Consider the following 23390-nt stretch of genomic DNA (forward strand, 5'->3'; position numbering starts at 1 on the left):
ACTTCTAGATGGCCATTCAGCAGCAGATTTGTTGGGGACTGTATATTATGAGGCATTAACAATGATTTCCTAGTGTAGCTCACAGCATAAGGTCTACAGTTCATTCACAAATACCTAGACCTGATATCATAAGCATGAATGGAGCACATACTGATTCAAAGACACTGAAAGGTTAGCTGAACCGCACACATTTCTATTTGTGCTGTTATGGCTCGAAGGGCCCTTTAAAAGCTCATAGTGTTGAATTTTATGGAGGTAGTTATTCAACATAACAGAAGCTCTCAACTCCCAACAGTTCAGCTACTTGTGAGAGTGAAACAATAAATAATAAGACAATATACCTCCTTAAATTCAGCCATCCATCCATTCATCCATCCATTCATTCATCCATCAATCCATAATCTATACCCACTTATCTCTATTTAGGGACATGAGGATCTCCTGGAGCCTATCCCAGCTCTCTTCAGGTGACAGGCAAGGGTACACCCTGGACCCCCTTTAAATCACCACAAAATATAATATTATGTAAATCAGTTCACTTCTTGTGTTTCTTCTTTAGTCTAAAGTTGTATCTGTTTTATGTAGATATGGATAAATTATTCATGAACATATTTCCAAGTACATAAACATTAATATTGTTAATAATTCATGTTTCCATAAGGAAAAATATTGCACATTAATAAAGTATTGATAAAGTTAATGCCACGGTTTCTTATACTGGAGACATTAAATCAGGAAACACTTCCAGAAAATTCTTAGGAGAGCAGCCCAACCAGTGGACTTGCAAATAGGATTAGGTTTTCTGGTCTGAGAGAGGGAGAGAGGTTTTATAAGTTTAGTTTTTCCTTTAAGTCCTGAGACACTTTAGAGGAAAAACTGAAGCACTGCATCAGCAATTGTGTGTGTGTTTGTGTCTGTGCTCCAAAGTAGCACAATAATAGAATCAAATGAATCCTCTGGGCCTAATGCAGTTAGAGGAGTAGCATTATTACGGGGTTATAGCATTAGATTAGACTACACTTGTTGTTATTGTGCCCACATGTTGCTGTGTAATCAGTCGCAGCACCTCTCACACACTTTCTATTCCTCCAGGTAAAAAGGGGGCGGAGGGCGCAGGAGGGAGGGGTCTCGGCTCCCGGTCGAGCCTGACAGTTCCCGTACTATTGGCCGACAGCAGGGGGACTCTTACCTGTACCTGTGAGAAGGAGTGCCATTCGTCATCGTCCGACTCCGAATCAACTTGTCCTTCCTCCAGGAGCCCGGAGAGGTAGTAGTCGGCCAGGACGGCTGGGAGCTGAGCGAGCGACTGCAGCAGGACTCCGAGCATGGAGCCTATAACGTCGTGGAGCGAGGAGAGAGTCAGCGAGTGGCTCCAAGGTGAGGAACATATTGCGCTTTCATTCGTGATCGCCTCACAAGGACTTTGGCTCGGACGGTAAAGTCCGAAATAGAATCGCCAGATAAATCCTATTGGAAGTGAAAGGTGGAGGTGGAATGAGGAAGTGGCCTGTGCTGAGAGTATAAGCTACAACAGGCTTGTTCTAATCAGTGTCAACAACTCAGGTGCTGTCATCAAAATACACTGTACATGGCTTTTTCACACTGTAGGACTTGTTGCGTTCACTGGACTGTCTCAACTATGTCTCCTGTTCCCCCAGATGGCCTTATACAGGCATGGAGCCTACTCATAAGCTGATCTGAATAATGCTGTATCGGCCTACAGTAAAGACGGACTATGACCATTTGTGGAAAATAAAGTACATTTTGACCTGCTCAAGTACTGTAGAGTTTTTAGTTACTAATACTTTGGCCAGATACAACATTAACTTCCATAACAATACGTCAATAATGATACAACTATGTAGTAATAAATGTCAGGAGCCATTCTGCATAATGCATACTTTTACTTTTAAAACTTTAAGTACAATGTCATACCAAGATGTTTACTTTATTAAAATGGTGAACTCAGGACTTGCACTGTAGTAGAAGAGTATTTTATAGTGTTACAGTGTATAGTTGTATATATTTATGTAAGTAAATGACTTAAATGCATCTTCCAATGCTGGCTATTGCATCTAAACACATTTTGTATTAAACCTATTTGTGGTTTTACTTTGAAGTGACTTTAGTTACATATAGGCCAACAGCCCTACTGATCGTCTGCCTCTATTAGTCCATGTGCCGTTTGCATGTCTCTGCCTGTACATGCGTGCATTTTTCTGACTATGTGGGGTTTCCATTTATATTTGCCCTGAATGTGGTTTAAGTGTTTGTGTGTGTTTGTGTTCCGTGTCCAGGCTTGGATACCCCCCTGCATCAGTACTCAGTCTCAGAGTGGCGTCTGTCAGGTGTGGATCTGCTCCAGTTAACATCTCAGGAACTGGAAAAGTTGGGAGTTCATAAGATTGGACACCAGGAGCTTCTACTGGAGGCTGTGGAGAAACTCTGCTCTCTGGTGAGGGAGGAAGCAGAATCATGTGTGTGTGTGTGTACAATATCTAAGGCTGTTTGCTGTGGGTGTTGTGGAGGTAATGCACAAAGGCACCTGTGCCCTGAATATTTACTGAGCATTCTTTTCTTTTTTTGTGCTGTGGTGTTGTGTATGGTCTAATACTGCAGCACCATCACACCATTTTGCCTCCCCCCACTGTTTGTTTGCGCACTGGGACCAGCAGCTGTTGGGCAAAGCCAGACATACTCAGAGACTTTTGCAGAATGCCCCAAGTTTGAGTTCATAGCTGCATTTTACCCTCTATCTTTATATGAAAATCCCCCCTGTTAAGCATACCAAAATAAAAAAGTATACAGCATTACTTTATTATTTCTAGCCAACATCAAAAGACTGGTCATGCTTCAGATGCAACCAAAGGAGATTTATGATACAAAAGCACGTGCCTAATACTTAACATGCACATTTCTAAGAAAGTCTGTAGTCAACTGAAAAAAATCCGCCTCCACTTTGATATTCTATCGTGTTCTTTCTGCTGCCTAATTAATTGTCCTCCCTGTCTAATTTTGAGAGGGAGTTTTAGGACATGTAGTCATGTTGGTGTGTGTGGGGGGTGTTTGTGTGTTTCCAGAGTGGCCTGTGTTTCAATGCAAGGACTAATTGAGCTAGACAGTACCAGGCAAGGTTCCAGCTCTTGTGGCTTAAGAGCCGGTGAACATTGTACTAAAGCTCAGGCTGCTTAAACTGCCTGTTGTTTAAGTAATATTGAAATAATTATAATGCTGATTGGAATGACAACATTAACAATTTAGCCCGAAGTCTGAATGAATGAATTTGTGAATAAGGTAGTAAAGGCAAGACTGGAACCAATACAAAGATTCACAGTTTAAAATTGTACCTTGAGTACAGTGTTGCATCTGTGTCTGCCTCTTTCCCTCCCCTCGCTCTCTGCCTCTGATGATCCATGAAGTGCTAACACTAAGCTCATTCATAAAAACAACCATCAGACACTCACATGGAACAGACCCAACACGCTCTTACACACACCGTTACATAATTAACAACTGCAGTGTTGAAAAGGCCATGAAAAATTCATGGCCACTTGTTGACAGAGCAATGTACCGGGTGGTTGATGTACAAGAGCAAAGCCTGACCGGTACAAACCTCTTGACCACAGATGAGTGAGTCACGACAGTAACCTGCTCCTTCTTCAATGGCTGTGTCAGAAAACTGTGATGATGAAGCCCTGTCTTGTTAGAGGAGCTTTAAAATCATCCCAGTTTTATTCCATCCTTTGCTGTAGTTTGATTCGTGTCACATTTGTGGTGTGATTGATCTGTTTTGTATTATATTTATCATAGATGTTTACTACAGGGCAGCACGGTGGCTTGGTGGTTAGCACTATTGCCTCACAGCAACAGGACCTTCCTGTGTGGAGTTTGCATGTTCTCCCTGTGCTTGTGTGGGTTTTCTCCAGGTACTCTGGTTTCCTCCCACAGTCCAAAAACATATATGTCAGGTTGATCGGTGACTCTAAATTGCCCATAGGGTGTGTGAGGTTGTTTGTCTATATGTGGCCCTGTGATGGACTGGTGACCTGTCCAGGGTGTACCCCTGCCTTTCACCCAAAGAGAGCTGGGATAGGCTCCAGATGATTCCTGTGACCCTGGTTAGGAATAAGTGGGTATAGATAATGAATGGATGTTGGCTTCAACTGTGTTCAGCAGTACCACACACCACTGCTTACAAATAGGTCATAAGCTGAATCAACACCTATCTAAAACAACAAACCTGCACATCATGACCTTATGTTACAAGAGAAGATATATGGCTGGACCATCTATATTTCCTACCCCCATGACATCCTATGTTTCTCTAGGTTGACTGTAATGTAGCTCAGTAGCAGAAATGTCTTTACCTATCAGCCTAGTACTAAATAACACAGAATGGTTATGAATCTCAGGAATGGAGTAGTCCTTTGACCATTTCCATCTGTGTCTGGTCTTTGTGTACCCTTCAGACATATGGTATAGGTGGAGAGACCCTGCGTGGGCTGACAGAGAAGCTGCGTGCTGTTGCCCAGACCCTGCAGACGGGCATCCAGGGCCGCTGGCGCCTTAAAAACTATGATGGACAGAGCACCACCAAGATGCCTGCTACTGTTCTGCAGGTTGTAGTGGAGCTCATCACCTCCGCTAAAGGACTCTTCTCTCTGCTCAACAGGTTTGTAAAGAGGGAGTTATCTAACAGTTATATATGCTGTACTTGAAATTCTATTTTATTCTAGAGTTATTTTTTACTTAGAAAGGTCAGTCATGTAAAAATAGTTTTGTTGCTGTAGCTTTTATGTAAAAGGGATGGCGGTGGAGTAAAGTTATGTGGAGAAGTTATATGGGAATGTTTCAGTGTACATTGCTGTTTACACGTTGCCCCTTCAGATAGACAATCAATCAATCAACCTTTATTTTTAAACAACATAGGTTGGCTGAAGTGTTTTACAAAAAAATACATATAATTATTAATAATCACGTACGAAAATGAAACATTAGCATTCCTGCATAAATCTGAAAGCTCAGCAGTGAAGAAATCGATTAAGAAATGAAAACCTTAGTAAACAGATAAGTCATTAGTTTTGATTTGTAAAGTGCAATATCAAGGATGACTATAGTATCGAGAGGAAGACAGTTCCATAGTCTGGATGGCAAAGGCATGATCACCTCAGCACTTGCATCTAAATCAGGGAACCTCAAGAGGTAATTGGCCAGATTTCTTAAGTAATCTCACTTGGCTGTAATTTTGTAAATGATCTTGAAGGTAGAAAGGGGCCAAGTCAGCCCTTTGTTAAGAAAGCTGATACCAACCTGAAAGCGCAATACAAATCCTTTTTGTTTACTGTCTTTCATTTTCTCTTTGTGTGACTTTCTTAGAAATGAATTTACCTCATTGTTCTATTTAATTACCAGTGAGAATGAAAATCATTGTACCGGCTTGAGGCAGTCCTTCCATGCTTTATCTAAATTTGTTTTAATCCCTGTCGTTACAGGTATCAGTTGTTCCACCTGAGTGGATGTTCCACTAGCAAGAACATATTCACCTACTGCAGAGAGCTGGGAGAAATTGTACACAAGGTTGGCCCATTCATATTTCATAAAGAACATATTACCATTCTGTGATTTATAATTAGAGTCATACTGTCATTAAACAAATCTGTGCTGTATTTTGCAGAGATATTAAATGAAAATGAATTATCTTCTCCAAACTTAGTGTCTGTGCAATCTAGTTTAGTTGTTTGTAATAATATGAGGTGTTTATCTTAAGAGGAACCACACACTAGTGAACTTTGTTGCTAGTGGGTCTGTGGGTTTGTACACATTAAATTCCCAAAGAGGAACTACAACCTGGTGTGTGATTGGCAATACCTTTATAAATGAGCGCAGTCACACCCTCTATCTCAGCTCTGTTTTATTAATGCATTCTTTATCTTTACATTCCTGGCATATTTAAATGCAGTGGAAGCTAAGGTTGAAAGGGTTGCCAAAGACAAGACACTGTTTTTTGCTTGTTTTTTGTTTTTGAGTTATCCCTTCACATTGCTATGAAATGTCTGAAAAGAAATGGAAGAGAATGGATAAATGTAAAGTGGGTTAAGGGTTTTTCACAGGTAGGTGAAGACAGGCCCGGATATGTTATAGTACCTTGTGGGGGGAGGGAAGTAATGGCAGAGCAGCAAGCAAAGGGGGTGGCACAGAAAGGAGGAGGAGACTGAAAGAGGGATTGCACCATGATTGTTAAATGACTTTTGACTCCTGGGGGAGTGTGCGTTGCTGAGCACTCAGCAGAGAGCAACAAGCAGAGTGAAACAACACTGTGGTTATATTAGAGATAAGGAGTCTGACAGAAGTGAAGAAGAAAAAAAAAGAAGACAGAGCTGCAGAGATGGCTAGAGAATGAGTGAAAATTGGAGAGAAGTGTAGAGACAGAAAGATGTGCAGAGAAAGTGTAGGTGAAAGAGGAGGCTCAGTATTTAGAGGAGTTTATATATAGCACTTCACTAGCCAGCTCTGGACGCCTGCCCGGCACGACAGGTACAGTTCTCAACTCTTTGACTGGGTAATTCTCCACAAGGCGATGCTGCTTTTGCTGCTTTTGCACTTTGCTTAACTGTTTAAAATTGCTCACTTATAGAAATAGTGTGTTTTCTGCTTATCCAAAGTTGAAAGCTGTTGGTGGTGTATTTTCTCTTACTGTAGTTTCACATGTTTAGCCATTCAAAGGAGCTAGAGCAAGCCTAAGGGACTTTCCTGTGAGAACTGAGAGTCCCTGTGTTGGTGTACAGTAACAGTAATATTGTTCCTATGTAAGGAAGGATGCATGCTGTTCAGAGAGTGATTTACCATAGCTGGCTACTCCAAAATGAATCAGATTTAGGCCTTTTGATTGTTATTTTTCATTCACTGTCAGCTCCACATGCATGGAGGCAGTGCACTGACTGACTGATTGCTTACTTAAAAGCTTCACTGCACATGTCATTGGTCCCTGTCAGAGTTCGATTATCTTTTGGTAGTGATTGTCTATTGTTTGCCCAATTCCTGTTTTTGAACTTTCTGTGCACTTGTGTGTTTGTACGGCAGCTGTTGTAACACTAAGAAGCCCATAAAGAAGTTGTTTTATACCAAGAACATTTTGTCCACCAATTCCAAACTTCCGTTGTTCTCAAATTTCACCCACTGAATGTTTTAAATTACCATGTAGTAACTAACTTCATTTGCAAAATAATACTGGAAATGGCAAAGGTACTTTCAAATCTCTAAAACCTACATATTACCTGTTTTGCAGTGGCTGTCTAGTTATTCATTAAAAAGCCAGATGAGCTAAAATGTGAGGCTTGGACAGCTGAGAACATGACAAAATGGTCCTCAGGCACGTGGGTTCAGATGTCATCTATCCAGCTGTCATCACAGCATTATCAACCTGCAGGCATACAGGCTGTGGAGAAGAACACATTTATTCATACACTTGCTATATTCTGTCTAACTGAGTAACATTACATAAACTCATGAGTGTGTTCCTATGCAATCACATCAGCAGTGAACTAGAACCATCATGACTGGTTTAAATTAGCTCCCAGCTCCTTGAGGCCAGTGTCATACTGGTGTCAGGAGGCCACAGCTACTGCATGACGTCTTTTTCTGGTGAAATGCTTCAGAAGCCACGCCACCACCTTCAACTGAAGGACTTTCATTTCTTGTTTGTTTCTGAGTATTTTTTCTTGCACCCTGGGGGTACTGAAGGTCAACAGTCAGCTGATGTTGTTGGGATCCAGCACTAGAGTTGTCAGGTCTAAGCTCCACAGTAGCACATGCTCAGTGTGCTTTGACCCAGCTGAGCAAATCCCAGGGGAGCGAGAGGCCTGTGCGAGCTATGAACTTGGATTAGAAACAATGAATTAGGAAACATAACATTAAGGTACCCTGCAACGGACTGGTGACCTGTCCAGGGCGTATCCCTGCTTTTCACCCAAACAGAGCTGTGATTGTCTAATTTGGAATAAGCGAGTTTAGATAATAAATGAATGAACATTAAGGTATGTGAGCTTTAATGACACAAAAGAAAAGGACAATTATTACATCTTTTGAAAAACAGTTGAAAGTGCCTTTGTCATGCAACTCTCCAGGTTATGTAACTCAAAGAGCTTGTAATGTTTGACCTCCATTTGAAGAACACACTTCTGAGAAAAATCTATGATGGCTTTATTGTATTAAATTTAAAGTATTAAATTACTGTAATGCAATGTCATAGCTATATTTGATAGTAAAGCTATAAAAATAGACCGGAAAATACAAAGAACCCCAGTGTTTAATTAGCAATGATCAACATATTCACTTACTTTGAGCTGCTATTGAATGACTAATTAACAGTACAGCATGGAGAACATGATAAGAGGGTTAACAGACAGACTGAAGATGTGAACTGTCAAAAGTGAAGGAGTTTAACTTTTTTGTATTATTTATAGGGGAGAACACAAAGAAATCTAAGGCTGAGAAGAGTTAAAATGCTAGGTTGATGATTTGAGAGTAAGATTTGGATAGAAAGATGAGGAGCAGGTATACCTCCTCCATTTCTTTTTATAGCAAGTCTGTGACCTGGTGGCAAATAGAAGTGTCCAAGTGTATTAATCTCACAGACACCATCACAGATATGACAGAGCTTGACAGGGCAAGTGTTTTTTGCTCCATGTTAAGTTGCAGACGACCAAAAAAAAAAATTTAAAAAAAAAATCTGAACTGTTTCTAATCTACAGTAGGCATTGCATCGTTGTGCATTGGTTGTAGCGTGCGTGCATGCATGCATGTGTACATTCTTATTTCTGCTTTTTGCAGAATATTACATCCACATAATAACATGTCTTTGTTTCCTAGACAACTATAGCGTGAACAGATTTCAGACACAACACTGCTGTAAAATAAGCATGTGATCAAGCCACACGTCAAGTTTATTTTAACCAACTGAAGTACCTGCATGTTACATTGGTAATGAAATGAGTACCTTTCACTGTTGTCCTTTAACAAAAAGGGGACATGCTGAAAGCTTTCTGTCTCCCTTTTTCTGAATTTCTGTTCAGATAACTGCAATAATTCTACAGTTATTTCTACGTGGGATTGTCTATGATTTATTGATGGCTTCACTGGAATTGTGGCTAATCTGTAACCACCATACAGTAATGAAGTGGAATAAAAGGTCTTAAATATCAGTCACCTTTGTTCAAAGCTTCTAGCAAATTACATTTAATGACATTGTTGTTTTTCATGACTGTGGGAGTAATTTAGTGCATATGAGTGGCTTTAATTGGGATTTGTTTAGGTCGCAAAATGGTCAGAGCTGCATTTGTTAAATGTTACAGTTGTGTGATTGGGACACCTGTCTCGACTTTAGTCTATGGAACTGAAAGTGAGATGCTTTAGTTAACAGCTTACTGAAAGTGAAATGAGGGTGTGCAAAATTCAGGACTGCAGGCTGAATATGTTGGTACCACAGTATCATATGCATCATATCTGTGTGCAAATATCTGTAAAGTAGTGTCACGGAGAAGTCACCCAACTGCAAGCAAGTTCTGGATTCAAGCGTTCTGTCTAACTGGTGAGAAAGTGAAGATGTGTGTATTATTCTGTAATTATACAGCCACAATGCCTCTTTTTTTCTGGAAATCACTCTCAACCCTGACATCAGCAGTTAGAAAGTTTGTTTGTTTGTTTTGTCCTTTCTGTTTTCCCACTGTGCCCTTTTGGCATCACATCTGCTTCAGCTGAGAGGAGTGCCTGTCGCCCACCTCACACATACAAAGGTGTCATTTCCTGTTTTGGCAGAGTTAAAAAAAGAAAAGTAGAACAGAAATGTAGAACAGTTTCTGGTGTGGTAGGGAAGCTCCTGAGACATGGCTCGAAATTCAACTGAAAGCAGAGGTGTGGGTAGTGCTGTATTTTTTCCTTATGTCTTATTAGAAATGGTGAGATGCTGAAAAAAGAGATGTTACTGTTGTATTTAAATGTGCACTCCATATCAGATGCTGTGTGAGCCAACCCCACCACCACCAACACAGTTAAAGTCTTTCACTAGAGACACAGAGGCAGAGGTGATGGTAGTGTGGTAGGAACATGGTAGCAACTAGTTTAAACCTCGGCTACCACTGCAAGAGCATCTGTTCTGGGATTTAACAGTCATCTCAACATTTACCCACCTGCTCAAGTGTAGCCCTCATTAACTGGTCCCTCCACTACTTTGGCCCAGGCTGAAATAGCTCAACCACCGGGCTCCCAGATGGATTGCTGAGGAATTTTGCATAGATATCAATGTCCCTGATTTTGGTCCTCACTGTGCCTGAGCAGCCTCATGGAGCTGTTAACATGGCTCTATACTTCTGTTCTTGTTTTAAAGCTTTATCTTTTTCTTTTTCTTCTTTCATTTTTTTTCTTCGATTGCCTAAAGTTCCTTTGTTTTATTATCATATGGGTCATTTCTAAGAGAAATAACCCTAAATTTATTTTCAGACGCATTTACACAAGGACTGTTTGCACTAATAATATGTTTTGAATATAGCATCAGACCCACTTTCCACCCACTTCTCATAATGTGGGCATTTCTTACAATTGAATTAATGCAGCCTGTGTTGTCTTAATGTTCTGTGTTGTCCTTAGTTGTCTTTAAATGTTTACATTTTCTTTACAGCCAGTGAACAATAACAAGACTACTTTGCTGAAGCAGGGGTTAAGATAAAGAACTGGGCACCTTGAAGTGTTGTCATACACAGTATTTCGCAGTTTGTTTTGGTGTAAATCAGTTTATTGCAGGTTCTGTCTCAAAGGTATTCATACTCAAACGAACACTAGAAGGAAAAAGCAACACACAAACAACTCAGCCCCAAGTTGACAAGCTGACCTGAGCGACAGTCATGACAGATACCCCTTCCAGCCATAGTCCTCCCTGCAGCATTGTGTCACAACCTTTAATTAGCCCAGAAACCCAACTGTGTTCCCTGTTGATCCTCTGTTACATTTCACAGGGATTCTTTTTTTTTTCCGATCCCTTATATAACTCACCACACCAGGGATGTAAATTAGACTATGGTATGTGGTATTAGTTCATTGAATGAATATTATATGCTGTACTGACCTCTCATCAGCCTCTTTCATTCAAAGCTTCCCCTTTATCTCTCAGAACAGCTGACTTCCAGTATGTATTGTATTACTGGTACCCTTGTGTAAGCACATTTTACATAAAGTGTGTTTGATGGTAAGGATTAGTGTGAATCCTTGGATTAGGTGGACATTACACACTGTTAAGGCTGTCAATTCCCTGATGTACTGCAGAACATTTGTGTTTCTTCATTTATTATAAAAACCAGTAAAATACCACCAGAAGTCTGAAGTGATGCCTCTGTTGCCCCTGGGAAGCTGTGGCCTTTCACTTCCCGACTTTTGCTGTGAGGAGGAAATAGAATATGAGTTTTGAGTCAAATTAGCCCATTTCCATAAATGAGCATCAGCATTATATACTCTGGGCTGCTGTGATGTCAGTTTGGCATTCTGCTTTGTGAATGATTAGAACTCATGTCATGTTGTTTTACTCATCCAGCAGGATACCAGTGTCTATGAAAAGGAAAAGGACATCATCTCTGTAGTAAGTCTACTATTTTTTTTTTTTTTTAGTGTAGTTTAAGGATTAGAAATGTTGCTTTTCCTTTTATTGTGTCAAAAATTAAATGAGATATTTTTGATAGTGTGCCAGACAAAAGAGCCTGTCGTCCAAACTGACTTTTCTTTGTGCGTGTTTAAATCCCCAGTGTCGTCAGCTGGTTTCAGTGTGCGATGAGATCCTGAGCTCCAGCCCTGAAGCGCTTCTTACCCACTCTGCTGAGCTCGAGAGTGTCGACCTAGTGCCTGCGTCACCTGGTGATCAGCTGGTAAAACCCCTGGCATTTACACTATGAAGAATTAGAAATTAGAGGTTTTTAAAATTAACTAAACAAATAATTATGCTTCTATTGAATGACCTATAAATGATTTAGTTGATAGTGATTAATCAGTTAGTTGATCAGCAGATCAACTAGGTCATCATTTGATCTTTATCATATTTTGATCATCACTTGATTAAGTCATTCTAAAGACAAAACATCAAATATCTCTTTCGTGAGAGTAACTGATACTTGTATTTGTTTTATGTCATAAGAAAGTGAAAACAATCAATATAGAGACGTTTCTTAGGAGTTGGAATGTGATAAGCATTTTTGAATTAATTGATTTATTGATTAATCAATAGAGAATCAATTGTAAGCAAAGACATTTTTGAAAATGTATAGTGTTTTGGCTCACTATTATAATCTCATGTTATGTTATATTTAGTTATACTGTTCACAGAGGTTCAATTATATATATATATATATATATTATATTATAATTACATACATTCAGTAATTAACTTAGTGCATGTTTGAGAAAGACAATAAAACTTTTGAATTTTATTCAAACTATATTTTATAGTCATTAAGCTCTAACCATTTTCAGACTTCTGCTTTTCTTTACATTCCCTGATGAGTTTTGTTTTGTTCATTTGTTTGTTCATTTGTGCATCATGTGGTCTTACCCATGCAGCCTCATCTTTTTTAAAAGTCTCAATTCGTAGCAATTCAACCGCATCCCCTGTTTCTAGACGATAACTTATTTTGTCTCACAGTCTGTCACATTCAGTATTAATTTCCTGCCCTCATCATTGTGGTTTCCATCTTCATTTGGTACCACCCATCACAGCTTTCATCTAGCTCAAGGTTTTCCTTGTGTCTATTTCTAATGTTTCATATTTAGTTGTTCATAAACCGCTTTCTGTCCTGGCTTTTCTCATTACTTAGCCTCCTGTTGGTACATTGAATAAAAAAAATATTAGCGGTCTATTTTGCATCATATCTACATCATTTTGTATATTTTTAGTTTTTATTTCTCAAAGAGCAATTTAGTTTCCTTCCCCTCTGTGTACTCTGTCCATTAGTTAAAACAACTCTTGTTAGATGATAATAGTGTTCCCATTTTCTTAGCTTGATCACATATCTCTCTTAATGATCATCACCATATTGTCTTTATGCCACATGTGCACATTTTTTTCTGTAGACAACCATGTAGTATGTTAGTTTGTGTCCATAAAGTCATAATTGTGGGTGTCAGGAGTGGTGACAGGTGTGTAAAGGGTATAGGTTTTAGCAGAACTGTTGGTTGTAATTTTTACAAATTTGCTAAACAACTTTATTATTCTCAGTTGATAGAGTGACATTGATTGCTCATCACAAATAACGAGGTGTGTCTTCCACACAATTGAGGGTAATGGGAACTAAAGACAGGTAGGGAAGTGAGAGGCAGGAACAATTGTAATTCACATTTACTGAACGTGCACTGAACGTGGTTTTTGTGTACATATTCTTAATAGAGATGTGATGAAGTACATGTGGACTTACTGGTTGTGTATAAAGGAATCACGCTCACTCACACTGACCAGCTGTTTTTATTCTGTTATGTAGAACAGTGGGCTCAGGTTTGTGTATAGTACTGTAACGTTACTATGGATATATTTGCTTTTGATTGGTTAAATTGCTGTATGATTTAGTATATATAGTATAATATGTTGTATTTATGACCACTGAGCAATGGCAGGATTTATTTTTCTTAAGCTCTGCTCTTTTCAGTTTAGTTAAAATTAATTCATGTTCCTGTTGTTGTGAGATATCTATTGATGATGTGATCTGTGCTTTCTGTGGTGTTGTTAAGTGACAGAGCAAGCTGAAAGGTCATTTCTAGCATATCCAGGTTTGACAGTCATGCCTGTAACATTCTTCTATTTCTCTTTCTCTCAGGGGATTGAGATAACGTCCACCAGCTCCAGCAACCACTATGTAACAGGCACAGCTGCTGAGGTCAGGCTCTATCATTTACTCTTCTACTTTCACTGTTGACTTAAAAACCACACTGTTATCCTTCACCTGCCGCATCACTGCCCATTTAACCAGTCCTCTGAAGAACAGCATTAGTCAAACATTTCCTCCTCTTGAACTCAGAACCGAAAAGTTAAGTTTGTTTCTATTGCAAGACTCCCATGAAAATGAGCTCTGGGCTAGGTCCAAGACACTAATGCATTACTCTGTTTCATTTCTTAACCAGTACTGTCTTGTTAAAAAATAGCAGAGCACTGACATGAAACAGGCTACAAACTGTGAGTCTGTGGGTCAGTTCTGTCATTTATTTCTGCAGAAGATAACACATTTACACTTGTTTACACATCTTCTGTGAGGAGGCTTTGACATGATAAACACAGACAAAAATATATGTTTTCAGTAGCAGCATGATTATATAATGAAGTCTTTATTGAAAATCCTGCTCTGCACAGATAAAGTATGAAATTTTAATTTTGATCACTTTATTATGTAAGCACAAACTCTGTGCTAGACAGAAATCCCCTTGTAAGCACTTCAGTGTGACACATTATTTTTAGATGTTGGCTTAGAGTGTGCTTTTAATTTGAAACCAATCTGAGCTCTTGTGTTGTAAATACTTTATATTTATAAATAGCTACAGGACGCTGCTTGCTCTAAATGCTGCAGACTGCTTGTACATTAGTACATGATGGATCCTTACAATATTTATATGTATTTATATGTGTCTTACTGCCATGTTTTATTTATAATAAAGATACCTAGAATAAATACAGTTTAAAGATTTCATTACATTAAAGTGGTGAAATATGTTAATTTTGTTAGTTCTTTTTTATTTTTACAGCTTTTGTTTGGCATTAAAATTTCTCTGGGGAAAAGAAAATCATGTAATGGATGGCGCACAGACACATGACTTTCTGAGAAAGCTAAAGATGAGTGAGATCAAGAGGCGTGTGAAAAGGAAGGACGGGGGCGGGTTTTCAGCTAGAATAAGGAGGGCCTGTAAAATGAGTGTGGGTAGCTCTCCTGTGGGACAGAAATATGGAGATGTTTTTTTCCATGATGTCAACAACAAAGTACCCTAAGACCTAGAGTCCTCAGCTACTGCAGTTACGTCACTATGACTGGCTGCTAATAAGAAAAGTGACCAGTGCCTACAAACACAAACACAGGGTACATGCCTGTGTGCATAATCTTTTTACTGCCTCACTCAAACACAGGTGGCATATGTCTAATCATAAAATCAACCCGGACACTATAATTGTGCTCATAAAGTTTCAGGGATAACTTCACACCATAGCTATCCCTTCAAATAATTACCTGACCTCTATCAGGTCAGTGTTTTGCATTTTACATAGATGTGACTTTTATTGACCAGATTACCCAGAAATATCTAAATCTGTTTTTTAGTGGATGGTTTGGAAAATGTATTATATTGGAAGATTCAATATTCTAATATAAAATTTCATTGAGCATTCTTATTGTATTAGTCCCGCCTGAAGAAAATCAGCAGGATCTCTCATTATTTCAAACTTTGAAAACACATATTACAGCAGCTGTGTTGTCAGCATGCCAGACTTTTAAATAATCTATAACCAATGAAAACAACATAACTTCAATCCTAAAAAGTTCAATAAAACTATTATACCATGGGTTATTGTGTACAATATTTAGTTGGGTTTTCATTTTTATTATTTGTGTTTGTCTCTCATTATGCAGCCTTCAAATGATATCTATTTGAAGATCTTGGCTGGTGATGAAGTAATTCAAGTCAATGACCAAGTGGTGGTGAGTCATATAATATCTAGATTATGTGTCCTTATGCCTGTATGAATTTTGGACTGGTCAGGTGAACTGCTTGTGGTCTTGTATACTGTTCATGCAAAGTATCTGAAACAATAACCCTAATGCTGCATTAGGTGGGCTGGAGCAGAGCAAATCTTGTAAAGAAACTGCAGGAGAATCCCAGTGGAGTGACTCTGGTCCTGAAGAAGATCCCTGGGCTGGTGCGACGCAGAGACCGGCAGCGTTCCTCCACGCAGGTCAGGGATCATTAGAGTCTTCCACCACTGATCTCACCACTACATAAATCACGTTATTAAAGTTTTATCAAGGTGGTCACTAGAAAGATTGAATATATCGACCTGTTAACTGACAGACCATTCTTATTTATGTATCACCCAAAATATCTTCACACACCAACTTTGCCAAGCACATGTTATTTGTCCATATCACTGAGCAATCAGCAATTCTACTCGCAGGCCTCACAAGCCTATGAGCTAAAGAACTTAACTTGGAAATTTGGTAGTAATTTGTTAAGCCATTAAAAAGCCCAAACCAACAGTTTTACCTTTACACATCCCATTTTAATTATCTGCCTCTCAGTTTCAGCTGAGGATAATGACATCCAGGGGTGAAACATCAAATTATCCTTCAGAAACCGGATCATTTACACTACAGCTTTCCCTTTCAAGAGAGTGCCCTCTTTGATTACAGTATAGCATCACTTGGGATCCGTTACGTGCTCTCAGTTTGTCTTTCAACTAAATTACACACTACATCTGAAAGCACACATGCACACAGGAATATAACGCTGCATTTCACACCTCCTTGTGACCATTACCATCAGATCTAGCTGACTGCGTGGGATGAGAGAACACACATAAGGATATGTGAATCTGCTGTGTGTATCAACTCCTTATTGCCCTCACAAGATGTGCTGCTTTTAGCACATATTGTGACAATGCTTTTAAGAGTGTGTGTGTGTGTGTGTGTGTGTGTGTGTGTGCGTCTATGTGTGTGTGTGTGTGTGTGTGTGTGTGTGATCTCTTATGCAACAGAGTGTGTATATGGAGACTTAAGGAGAAAGCACCCTACCCCTCCGCTAACCCCTAAATACACACACCTTCACAGTTTAACATGCCTGCTCATGTGATTGTTCTGCTAATTTATTCTCAGAAGGAGGAAGAGGACGAAGAAAAGTACGAGGAGAGTCTGAGGCACTCCATATTTGATAGGGTTGCAGCTTCTGTCAGGTCCCTGTCTTTTAGGTGAGCGCACAAATTTGCTTTTCTCTAAAAATTTACTTTAAAAAATCTTGGGTATATAACTAGTGGGCAGGATTGGGCTGATTTTATTTTTATATTTTTATCTTTATTCTTCAGAAACTACATTAATACATCACACTTAAAAAACATGAACTGTGTGAAATGAAGGGGGCCTTGAGGAGTTTTTGACCAATGGCAGTGCTCTGCAGGTTTTGATGTTCCTTGTTGTGTTTGAATCTCATGTCACTGCCTGCCACAATACACACTCCTGCAAATGATTCCACCGGCCAACATGTGGCAGTAATGCTGCAAGAAAAGTAACTCAAGAAAAATTCAGTGAAGAAGAGGAGTAGTACGACAATAACAGATATTTTATGAGGAAGACATTTGATAGGCCTGACGATTACACACAAAGCTTTCTGATGAGAAGTATGCAATGCACACAGACGTGTGTGTGTATAGTAGACAACTCTGGAAAACACCTTTAATTAAAAAGGATATATGATCAGAATATGAAAAACTTTAGAAACAAATCATCTTGCCATATTAGTGTCTGAAATAGATATTTAATAGGTTCTATATAATATGAAAGTGGGTTTTAATTAAAGAATAATAACCAATAAAAAAATTTGTTGACCTGTGGGAACTTGCATCATTCTCATTTCTGCATATTTGCTAAGACACCTAATAGCTCTGTATTTCAGTATGCAGACAGAGCAGTCATAAGTTTGGTTCACTGCATTACCAGAGATTTGCTCAATAGAGCTGAACCTCCCACAAACTCCTTTGACCTTGTTAATCTGCCAGGACCTGATGGGTTTCTGATGAGGTCACACCGCAAATGCCATAAATTCCACTAGGCACACCCACAACCCACAGCTGACGGGAAGCGAGGGAGAAAGTAGACATCAGGGGGAAGACAAATAGATGAGGGTGTTTTGGAGAGATGAAGACAGACGTAAACAAGGCAAAGGGCATAAAATGGTGATGGAGAGGCAAAGAGACAGTGAGAGCTGATGGAGAGCAGGCGTGCTCAGACAAATGGAGAGAGTGGGTGGGGATGGTGCATTAAGGTTATAAATAATCCTGTCATGTCCTGATACTACAAATCCATTCTTAAGAAAAAAACAAGAAAAAACTTGAGACAACTGGCATCTAGAGTCATATTTCATTACTTTAAAGAACAATAAGTTGTAACCTTTGTAATTATTATGTTAGGAACATCACATTTTTATGTCAAAAACAATTCAGTGCTTGTTTTTTGTTAGCTTCTCTGTAAAGCTTTTGAGTTTGACCAGCTCTCAAATTGAAAATGTTGCAGAAGTGCATCAGTGCCCCATCGGTTAGTTGGCATGATCCCTTTTTTTGTTATAGGAAAGCGGTTCATGGGCCAGAGATACATAAACAGCATATAGGACAGGAGGACTCAGAGTTAGCCTTGGGCAAGGATCGAGAGGGGTGTCAAAAACAACAGGGATTATTGTCACCGTCGTCAGCCTCAGGTAAGAAAGATTCAATCTTTAAGTTTTGATTGAGTTGAGATTTTACAGACTATTGTTTTGGCTGTCACAGCAGGATATTGAGCTGTAATTTAATGGAGAGAGAATTCATTCAAAAGCATAAGAACAAGCCTAATGTGGAGTATATCGGATTGCAGTGCTACACAGATGAAAAACAGCCAATGTTGGATTTCATTTTGCTGTGACATTAGAAGCTTTTCAAACTGTGATCTGACACATTCACGATGCCAACAAATCACAAAACTCTTGTAATGGAAAGCTAGCCCTAGGAATTGTTAGTTTAATGGATTTATCGGCATTTGTATCATGAAGACCAATGAGATCTATTGCTTGGACATGATGTAAACTGAAGAGCATTAGTGTTTTAGTGTACTTTTACTGTCATCTAATTGTCAACACACTGTTTCTCAGGAGAGTTTGAACAGGGTTTCGACAGTTCAAGGCTCTCACCGAGACTCAGAAGAGACCGGTCGCCGTCACCAAGAAGTCATTCACCCCAAAGACTGGGGTCACTCAGAAGTCCTTCACCTCAGATAGTCAACCAGGAAACGGCTAGCATCAGTTCCTGTCCGGAAATGGTGGGAGACACGGTGAGAGGATAATAACATTCATCATTTGAACCAAATCACTTGACAGAGTTTGAATCAAACTGTATTTAAAACACTAAATTAATTCTGTCTGTTTCTCTTTTCAGGGGGATAAGGACACTAACAGGAGCTCTACAAAAGGTAATAGTCATATCATACTACTATCAAATTCCAATTAATGAAAACTATTTTTAAAAATCTACTAATAAATACATACAGGTACATCAAAGCTAAGGCTTCACATTGGAATACTTTCTAAAATAAAATATAAGTGCTAACAAGAAAATGCACAAGGATAGGGAAGGTGGTAAACACATTTGTTTCTTTTGAATATTTTATATGTTTTTATATTTTGAAATGGTTTAGCTTTTGGCTTTTTGGTTTGTAAAACGACCCAAATCCAGACCCAGAAAATATCAGTGCTATTGTGATGAAATGAGGAAACAGAACCAAAAAAGATGTCAAAGGCTGCTCAAATCGAGATAATCAATCCCTGGATGTAAATGTCTCCCAGGAATGAGTCGGCGTCGCGTGTCCTGTCGGGAGCTGGGTCGTCCTGACTGCGACGGCTGGCTGTGGAAGAAGAGGAAAGAGAGCAGTGTCTTCATCACCCAGAAGTGGCAGCGCTTCTGGTTCATCCTTAAGGGGCCTTCACTGTACTGGTACACCAGCCAACAGGTGAGTGTAAGGGAGTTAAACTGTGACAGTGTTTTATCTCTTCAAACCAAAATAAATGAAGTCATTGAAACAACCAACCTCAAAAATGATTTGTTGTTTTAGTATCTCATTGTATTTTAGCTTTAAGTTAGCATAGCTTGTTGTTTATTCCAAGCAATATGAGCATGTTATTTAAAGATTCATTTTCCTGCTTTGAGTTTTTTGAAAGTAATCATTTATGTATGTTTTTTGACAGGATGAAAAGGCAGAGGGTCTGGTTAACATAGCCAGCTACAGCATAGAGAGCGCTGGAGAGCACAAGAGGAAATAGTAAGGATGAGCTCATTGACAGATAATATTAACAGACTTTATGAAAGAGATATTACTAAAATTAAAAACTACTTAGTCTTCAAAACATAAAAGGGGCCATTTAAAACAGAAATGTAATTGTCCCTGCGCACAATGGGTGATCTGTTTTAGATTTTTACAGTAATTATGGATTTCCTGTGATGCAGGAAACAGTTCAAAATAAAACCTTCTATATTGTTCTTCTATATTTCTGTTCTCCACCAGTGTGTTTCAAATGTGCCACCAGCGATTTCAGAACTTTATCTTCGCTGCTGACAATGTCACTGACATGAGCAAGTAAGTTAGAAGAAATAAATACTCTGGCCATGTTCATCTTGTCCATGTTCTTTCTCTCCTTTTCTATATATTCAAAACAGATCAAATAAGGCATTTTAATAATCCAAACTTTGACACTAATACTACATTTCTTGCATAAAGACCAGTTATAAAAAACATTATATATATATATATATATATATATAAAACAAAAGACTACTGCACCAGTTCTAATATAATGTCACCTGGAAAGTGTACAAATGTACAGCTGTTAAATCTAACTCTTAACAGGTGTTGGTCTAAACTGCCCCCTACAGGTGACTTTTCGACACCATTTTTTTTTTTTGTTCCTATGTTAAATAGTAATCACTTAGTGTAGTACATTCATATTTATAATATATATAAACCTGCGTCTAAAACCTGACCATTTATTTTGATGTTGATTTTCAGCTACAGTTGTTTTAAAATGTGCTATACAAATAAAAATGAATTTTGTTGAATAAACATTACTGAAAGAGAACTTATTGTTGATGAAACCTGTTTTTTTTTTCTACAGATGGATCAATTGTCTAATTACAGCCATACAGAAGTACAAGAAATTACACAAAGGCCCCGACAGTGAAGAAGGTAGGCTCATATTCTCCTTATAGGTTTACCAGCCTAAAATAACCAATCACTAAAATATATGTCTTTTAAATATTTATTTAGTGATGTCCTTCATCCAAAACTTCTTACACCAGTACCACTATGCATGTATTATCTAATAGCTTAACAATAAAGCATGATGAGCATTCTTTTGAGTCCACTGGTAACATAGGATGGAGCATAGTTATGGTTGCTATGGTTACCTGAATTTGAAAACGATGTTAACCACATCCTGCCAACCAATTAAACATGATCACAGAAGCTGAAAGATGTGCACATGTTGCAATATTGTTAATATTCTTGCATGTACTAAGTTGAGATAACATTACACCTGTGTTCGTGTACAGAGTGTTACAGTGAGACCGACTCCGAGAGCGAGAGATCACCTTCACCACGCAGACAAAACAAGGTCTGTACAGTCAGAGGGTTACACATGCATGAATACACGCACACACACACCTTTCAGAGTGTCATTCAGATTTTTATGTGCTTTAATATGTCCCTCAGAAAGTGCAGTCCAACACTCTGCCTCGCCCCAAGACCAAGGCAGCCAAGATGCCATTAAGTCCTCCACCAGGGGGCAGCAAAGGAGCTGGTATGTTCTCAATGAGTCTGTCATTTCGCATCTTGGCTTTCTATTTTTCTATCTTAGTAATTTCTTTCATCTCTGAGGACTCTGTCTCTCTGATAGATGTTTTAATAATGTGTGTTTGGGACAATCTTCTGCTTCTGCTGCTTTCTTGACTTTACCCTGTGGATATTTGGTCCAATTAACTGATGTTGTTCACTAAACTCCACTGCTGTTTGTTCTGTCACTTTTGCCGTCATATTTACTTGCTATTACATTATTTCCATTCCTGTGTCCTTGTGTAAAAAGGGGCCGCTTCAGAAGATGAGATGAGCATGATGTTGAACAACATAAAGGAGGGAGGAGTTTCTTTGATCGGCCATGAGCAGCCGTTAACACATGACCACTTCAGGAAATCGTTCATTCGACGCAACAAAAATCCTATCATCAACGAGAAGGCACACACACTCCGAGCCCTGCAGAGCACTCTTAAGGTCAGCAGAAAAGGCAGCCACAGGTTAATTACTGTCCTAACACATAGTCATGCAATAATAAACAGGTCAGCTACTTCCACTCATGCGCATAAGAACAAACTGGCCAGTTACAAATTATAGTATTTGTGAAAGCACGGGATCAGAGTTAGGTTAGGGTAATTTTGCTTGATTAAAGGAAACTCTGCTAAGAAGTAAATATAGTCTCACAGTCACACCCCGGAGGCACATTTTTCATTCGATTAGAAGAAAATAAGAATATACATAGATCAGTCCTGTTCTGTCCTGTATAGTAGTCCTGTCTGAACTGTCTGAACTGTCCTGTTCAGCAAGGATGTGGACAGAAGGAGACAAATTCATGTCTGAGTATACCCCTTTAGTAACTGAAGCCCATTTTCACTCTACAGGCAAAAGAAGCAGAGTTGCAGCTGATCAACAAGATCCTAGAGGACTCCAATCTGACAGTCTCAAAGTATCGCAAGTGGAAGGAGCAAAACGAGGAACTCGTTCAAGAAATTGAGAAACTGACCTCATCCAAGACCTCCAAAGGAGGGGACAAAGCGGCTCCGCAGGACATGCCGGCTGTGAAGGTTGCCGCGGAAACTGTTGCCAAGGAAACAGCCACCACAGAGACAAAAGGTGCATACAGACTGAGCCTGAGCGACGGGGAGCAGTTAGTGGACCCAGAGCCGTCTGATGTTCTCGTGGAGATCCCACGGGGTTCTCCAAGCCCAGAAAACAGTCCAGTATTAGAACTCTCTCTGGGATCGCTGCAGGATTCAATAAACAGACAGCTGAGTGAGATGGCAGAGAGTGGAGAAGCTACTGAGCACTACTTCTTTATCTAAGACCACGATGGGAGCAGTCATACCACTGCAGAGGTCTTCTGTTTAGTAAAATCAGACAAACAGATGTTTGTCATGCAGAGGTGTTTTTCACCATGTTCTTTGCTGACGTTCATCTGAAAGGAGTAGTTAAATCAACACATTAATTAGTCATGTCAGTGAAATGCATCACTGCAGATGTGTTTTTCTATTTCTTTAGCAAATAAATTTATACCTGTACCTGCTCTCAACAAATATGATAAGTTTACAACAGAGAAATGAACAATTTGCCAAGTGTCAGTCAGAATCCAGTGTGTATTTATAGGATACTAAGGCTGTCTTGTTCTTTGTATAGTAAAAAAAAATATCACACAATTCAGTGAGAATTTGTAATATAAGCCATGCCACTTGCAATATGATATGTAAATACAGTGTCATTATAAATACTGTATATATTTGTTTATGGATATTACCTTAATAAAGGTATACATTGGAAATATTTTGCACAGCA

At 39.1% G+C, this 23390-nt stretch overlaps 2 protein-coding genes across 3 annotated transcripts in view; one reads left to right on the forward strand and one right to left on the reverse strand.

Annotated features, from left to right (window-relative positions):
• The window catches only part of rps6ka1 (ribosomal protein S6 kinase a, polypeptide 1), a 48848-nt gene extending 47502 nt beyond the window's left edge, over positions 1-1346 (reverse strand). Inside the window, exon 1 of the mRNA XM_026304843.2 lies at positions 1190-1346. Within this exon, the coding sequence (XP_026160628.1) occupies positions 1190-1327 (138 nt within the window). The 5' untranslated portion in view covers positions 1328-1346. The remainder of the gene's footprint in view (positions 1-1189) is intronic.
• Positions 1240-23390, forward strand: cnksr1 (connector enhancer of kinase suppressor of Ras 1). 2 transcript variants are annotated; one of them, XM_026304821.1, is made up of 21 exons: positions 1240-1377; positions 2298-2455; positions 4470-4672; positions 5493-5577; positions 11579-11623; positions 11787-11906; positions 13842-13901; positions 15636-15704; positions 15836-15958; positions 16875-16966; positions 18338-18465; positions 18895-19073; positions 19178-19211; positions 19585-19748; positions 19984-20057; positions 20301-20372; positions 20908-20978; positions 21344-21405; positions 21504-21591; positions 21874-22058; positions 22463-23390. In XM_026304821.1, the coding sequence occupies exons 1-21, from the start codon at positions 1326-1328 to the stop codon at positions 22901-22903; spliced, it is 2505 nt and encodes an 834-aa protein (XP_026160606.1). In that variant the 5' UTR covers positions 1240-1325; the 3' UTR covers positions 22904-23390. The 2 variants fall into 2 exon arrangements, with proteins under 2 accessions (XP_026160606.1, XP_026160614.1); XM_026304829.1 differs by having other exon boundaries at positions 11582-11623.

Source organism: Mastacembelus armatus, chromosome 22 (assembly GCF_900324485.2).
Source record: "Mastacembelus armatus chromosome 22, fMasArm1.2, whole genome shotgun sequence".
Classification (NCBI taxonomy): domain Eukaryota; kingdom Metazoa; phylum Chordata; class Actinopteri; order Synbranchiformes; family Mastacembelidae; genus Mastacembelus; species Mastacembelus armatus.

What these genes read in the sequence shown, in the direction of transcription:
- cnksr1 (XM_026304821.1), top strand. Translation starts at nt 1,326, where the DNA reads ATGGAGCCTATAACGTCGTGGAGCGAGGAGAGAGTCAGCGAGTGGCTC. An exon ending in GGCAGCGTTCCTCCACGCAG is followed by an intron (nt 15,959 to 16,874) that starts GTCAGGGATCAT and finishes ATTTATTCTCAG; the next exon opens with AAGGAGGAAGAGGACGAAGA. An exon ending in GTCACCGTCGTCAGCCTCAG is followed by an intron (nt 18,466 to 18,894) that starts GTAAGAAAGATT and finishes ACTGTTTCTCAG; the next exon opens with GAGAGTTTGAACAGGGTTTC.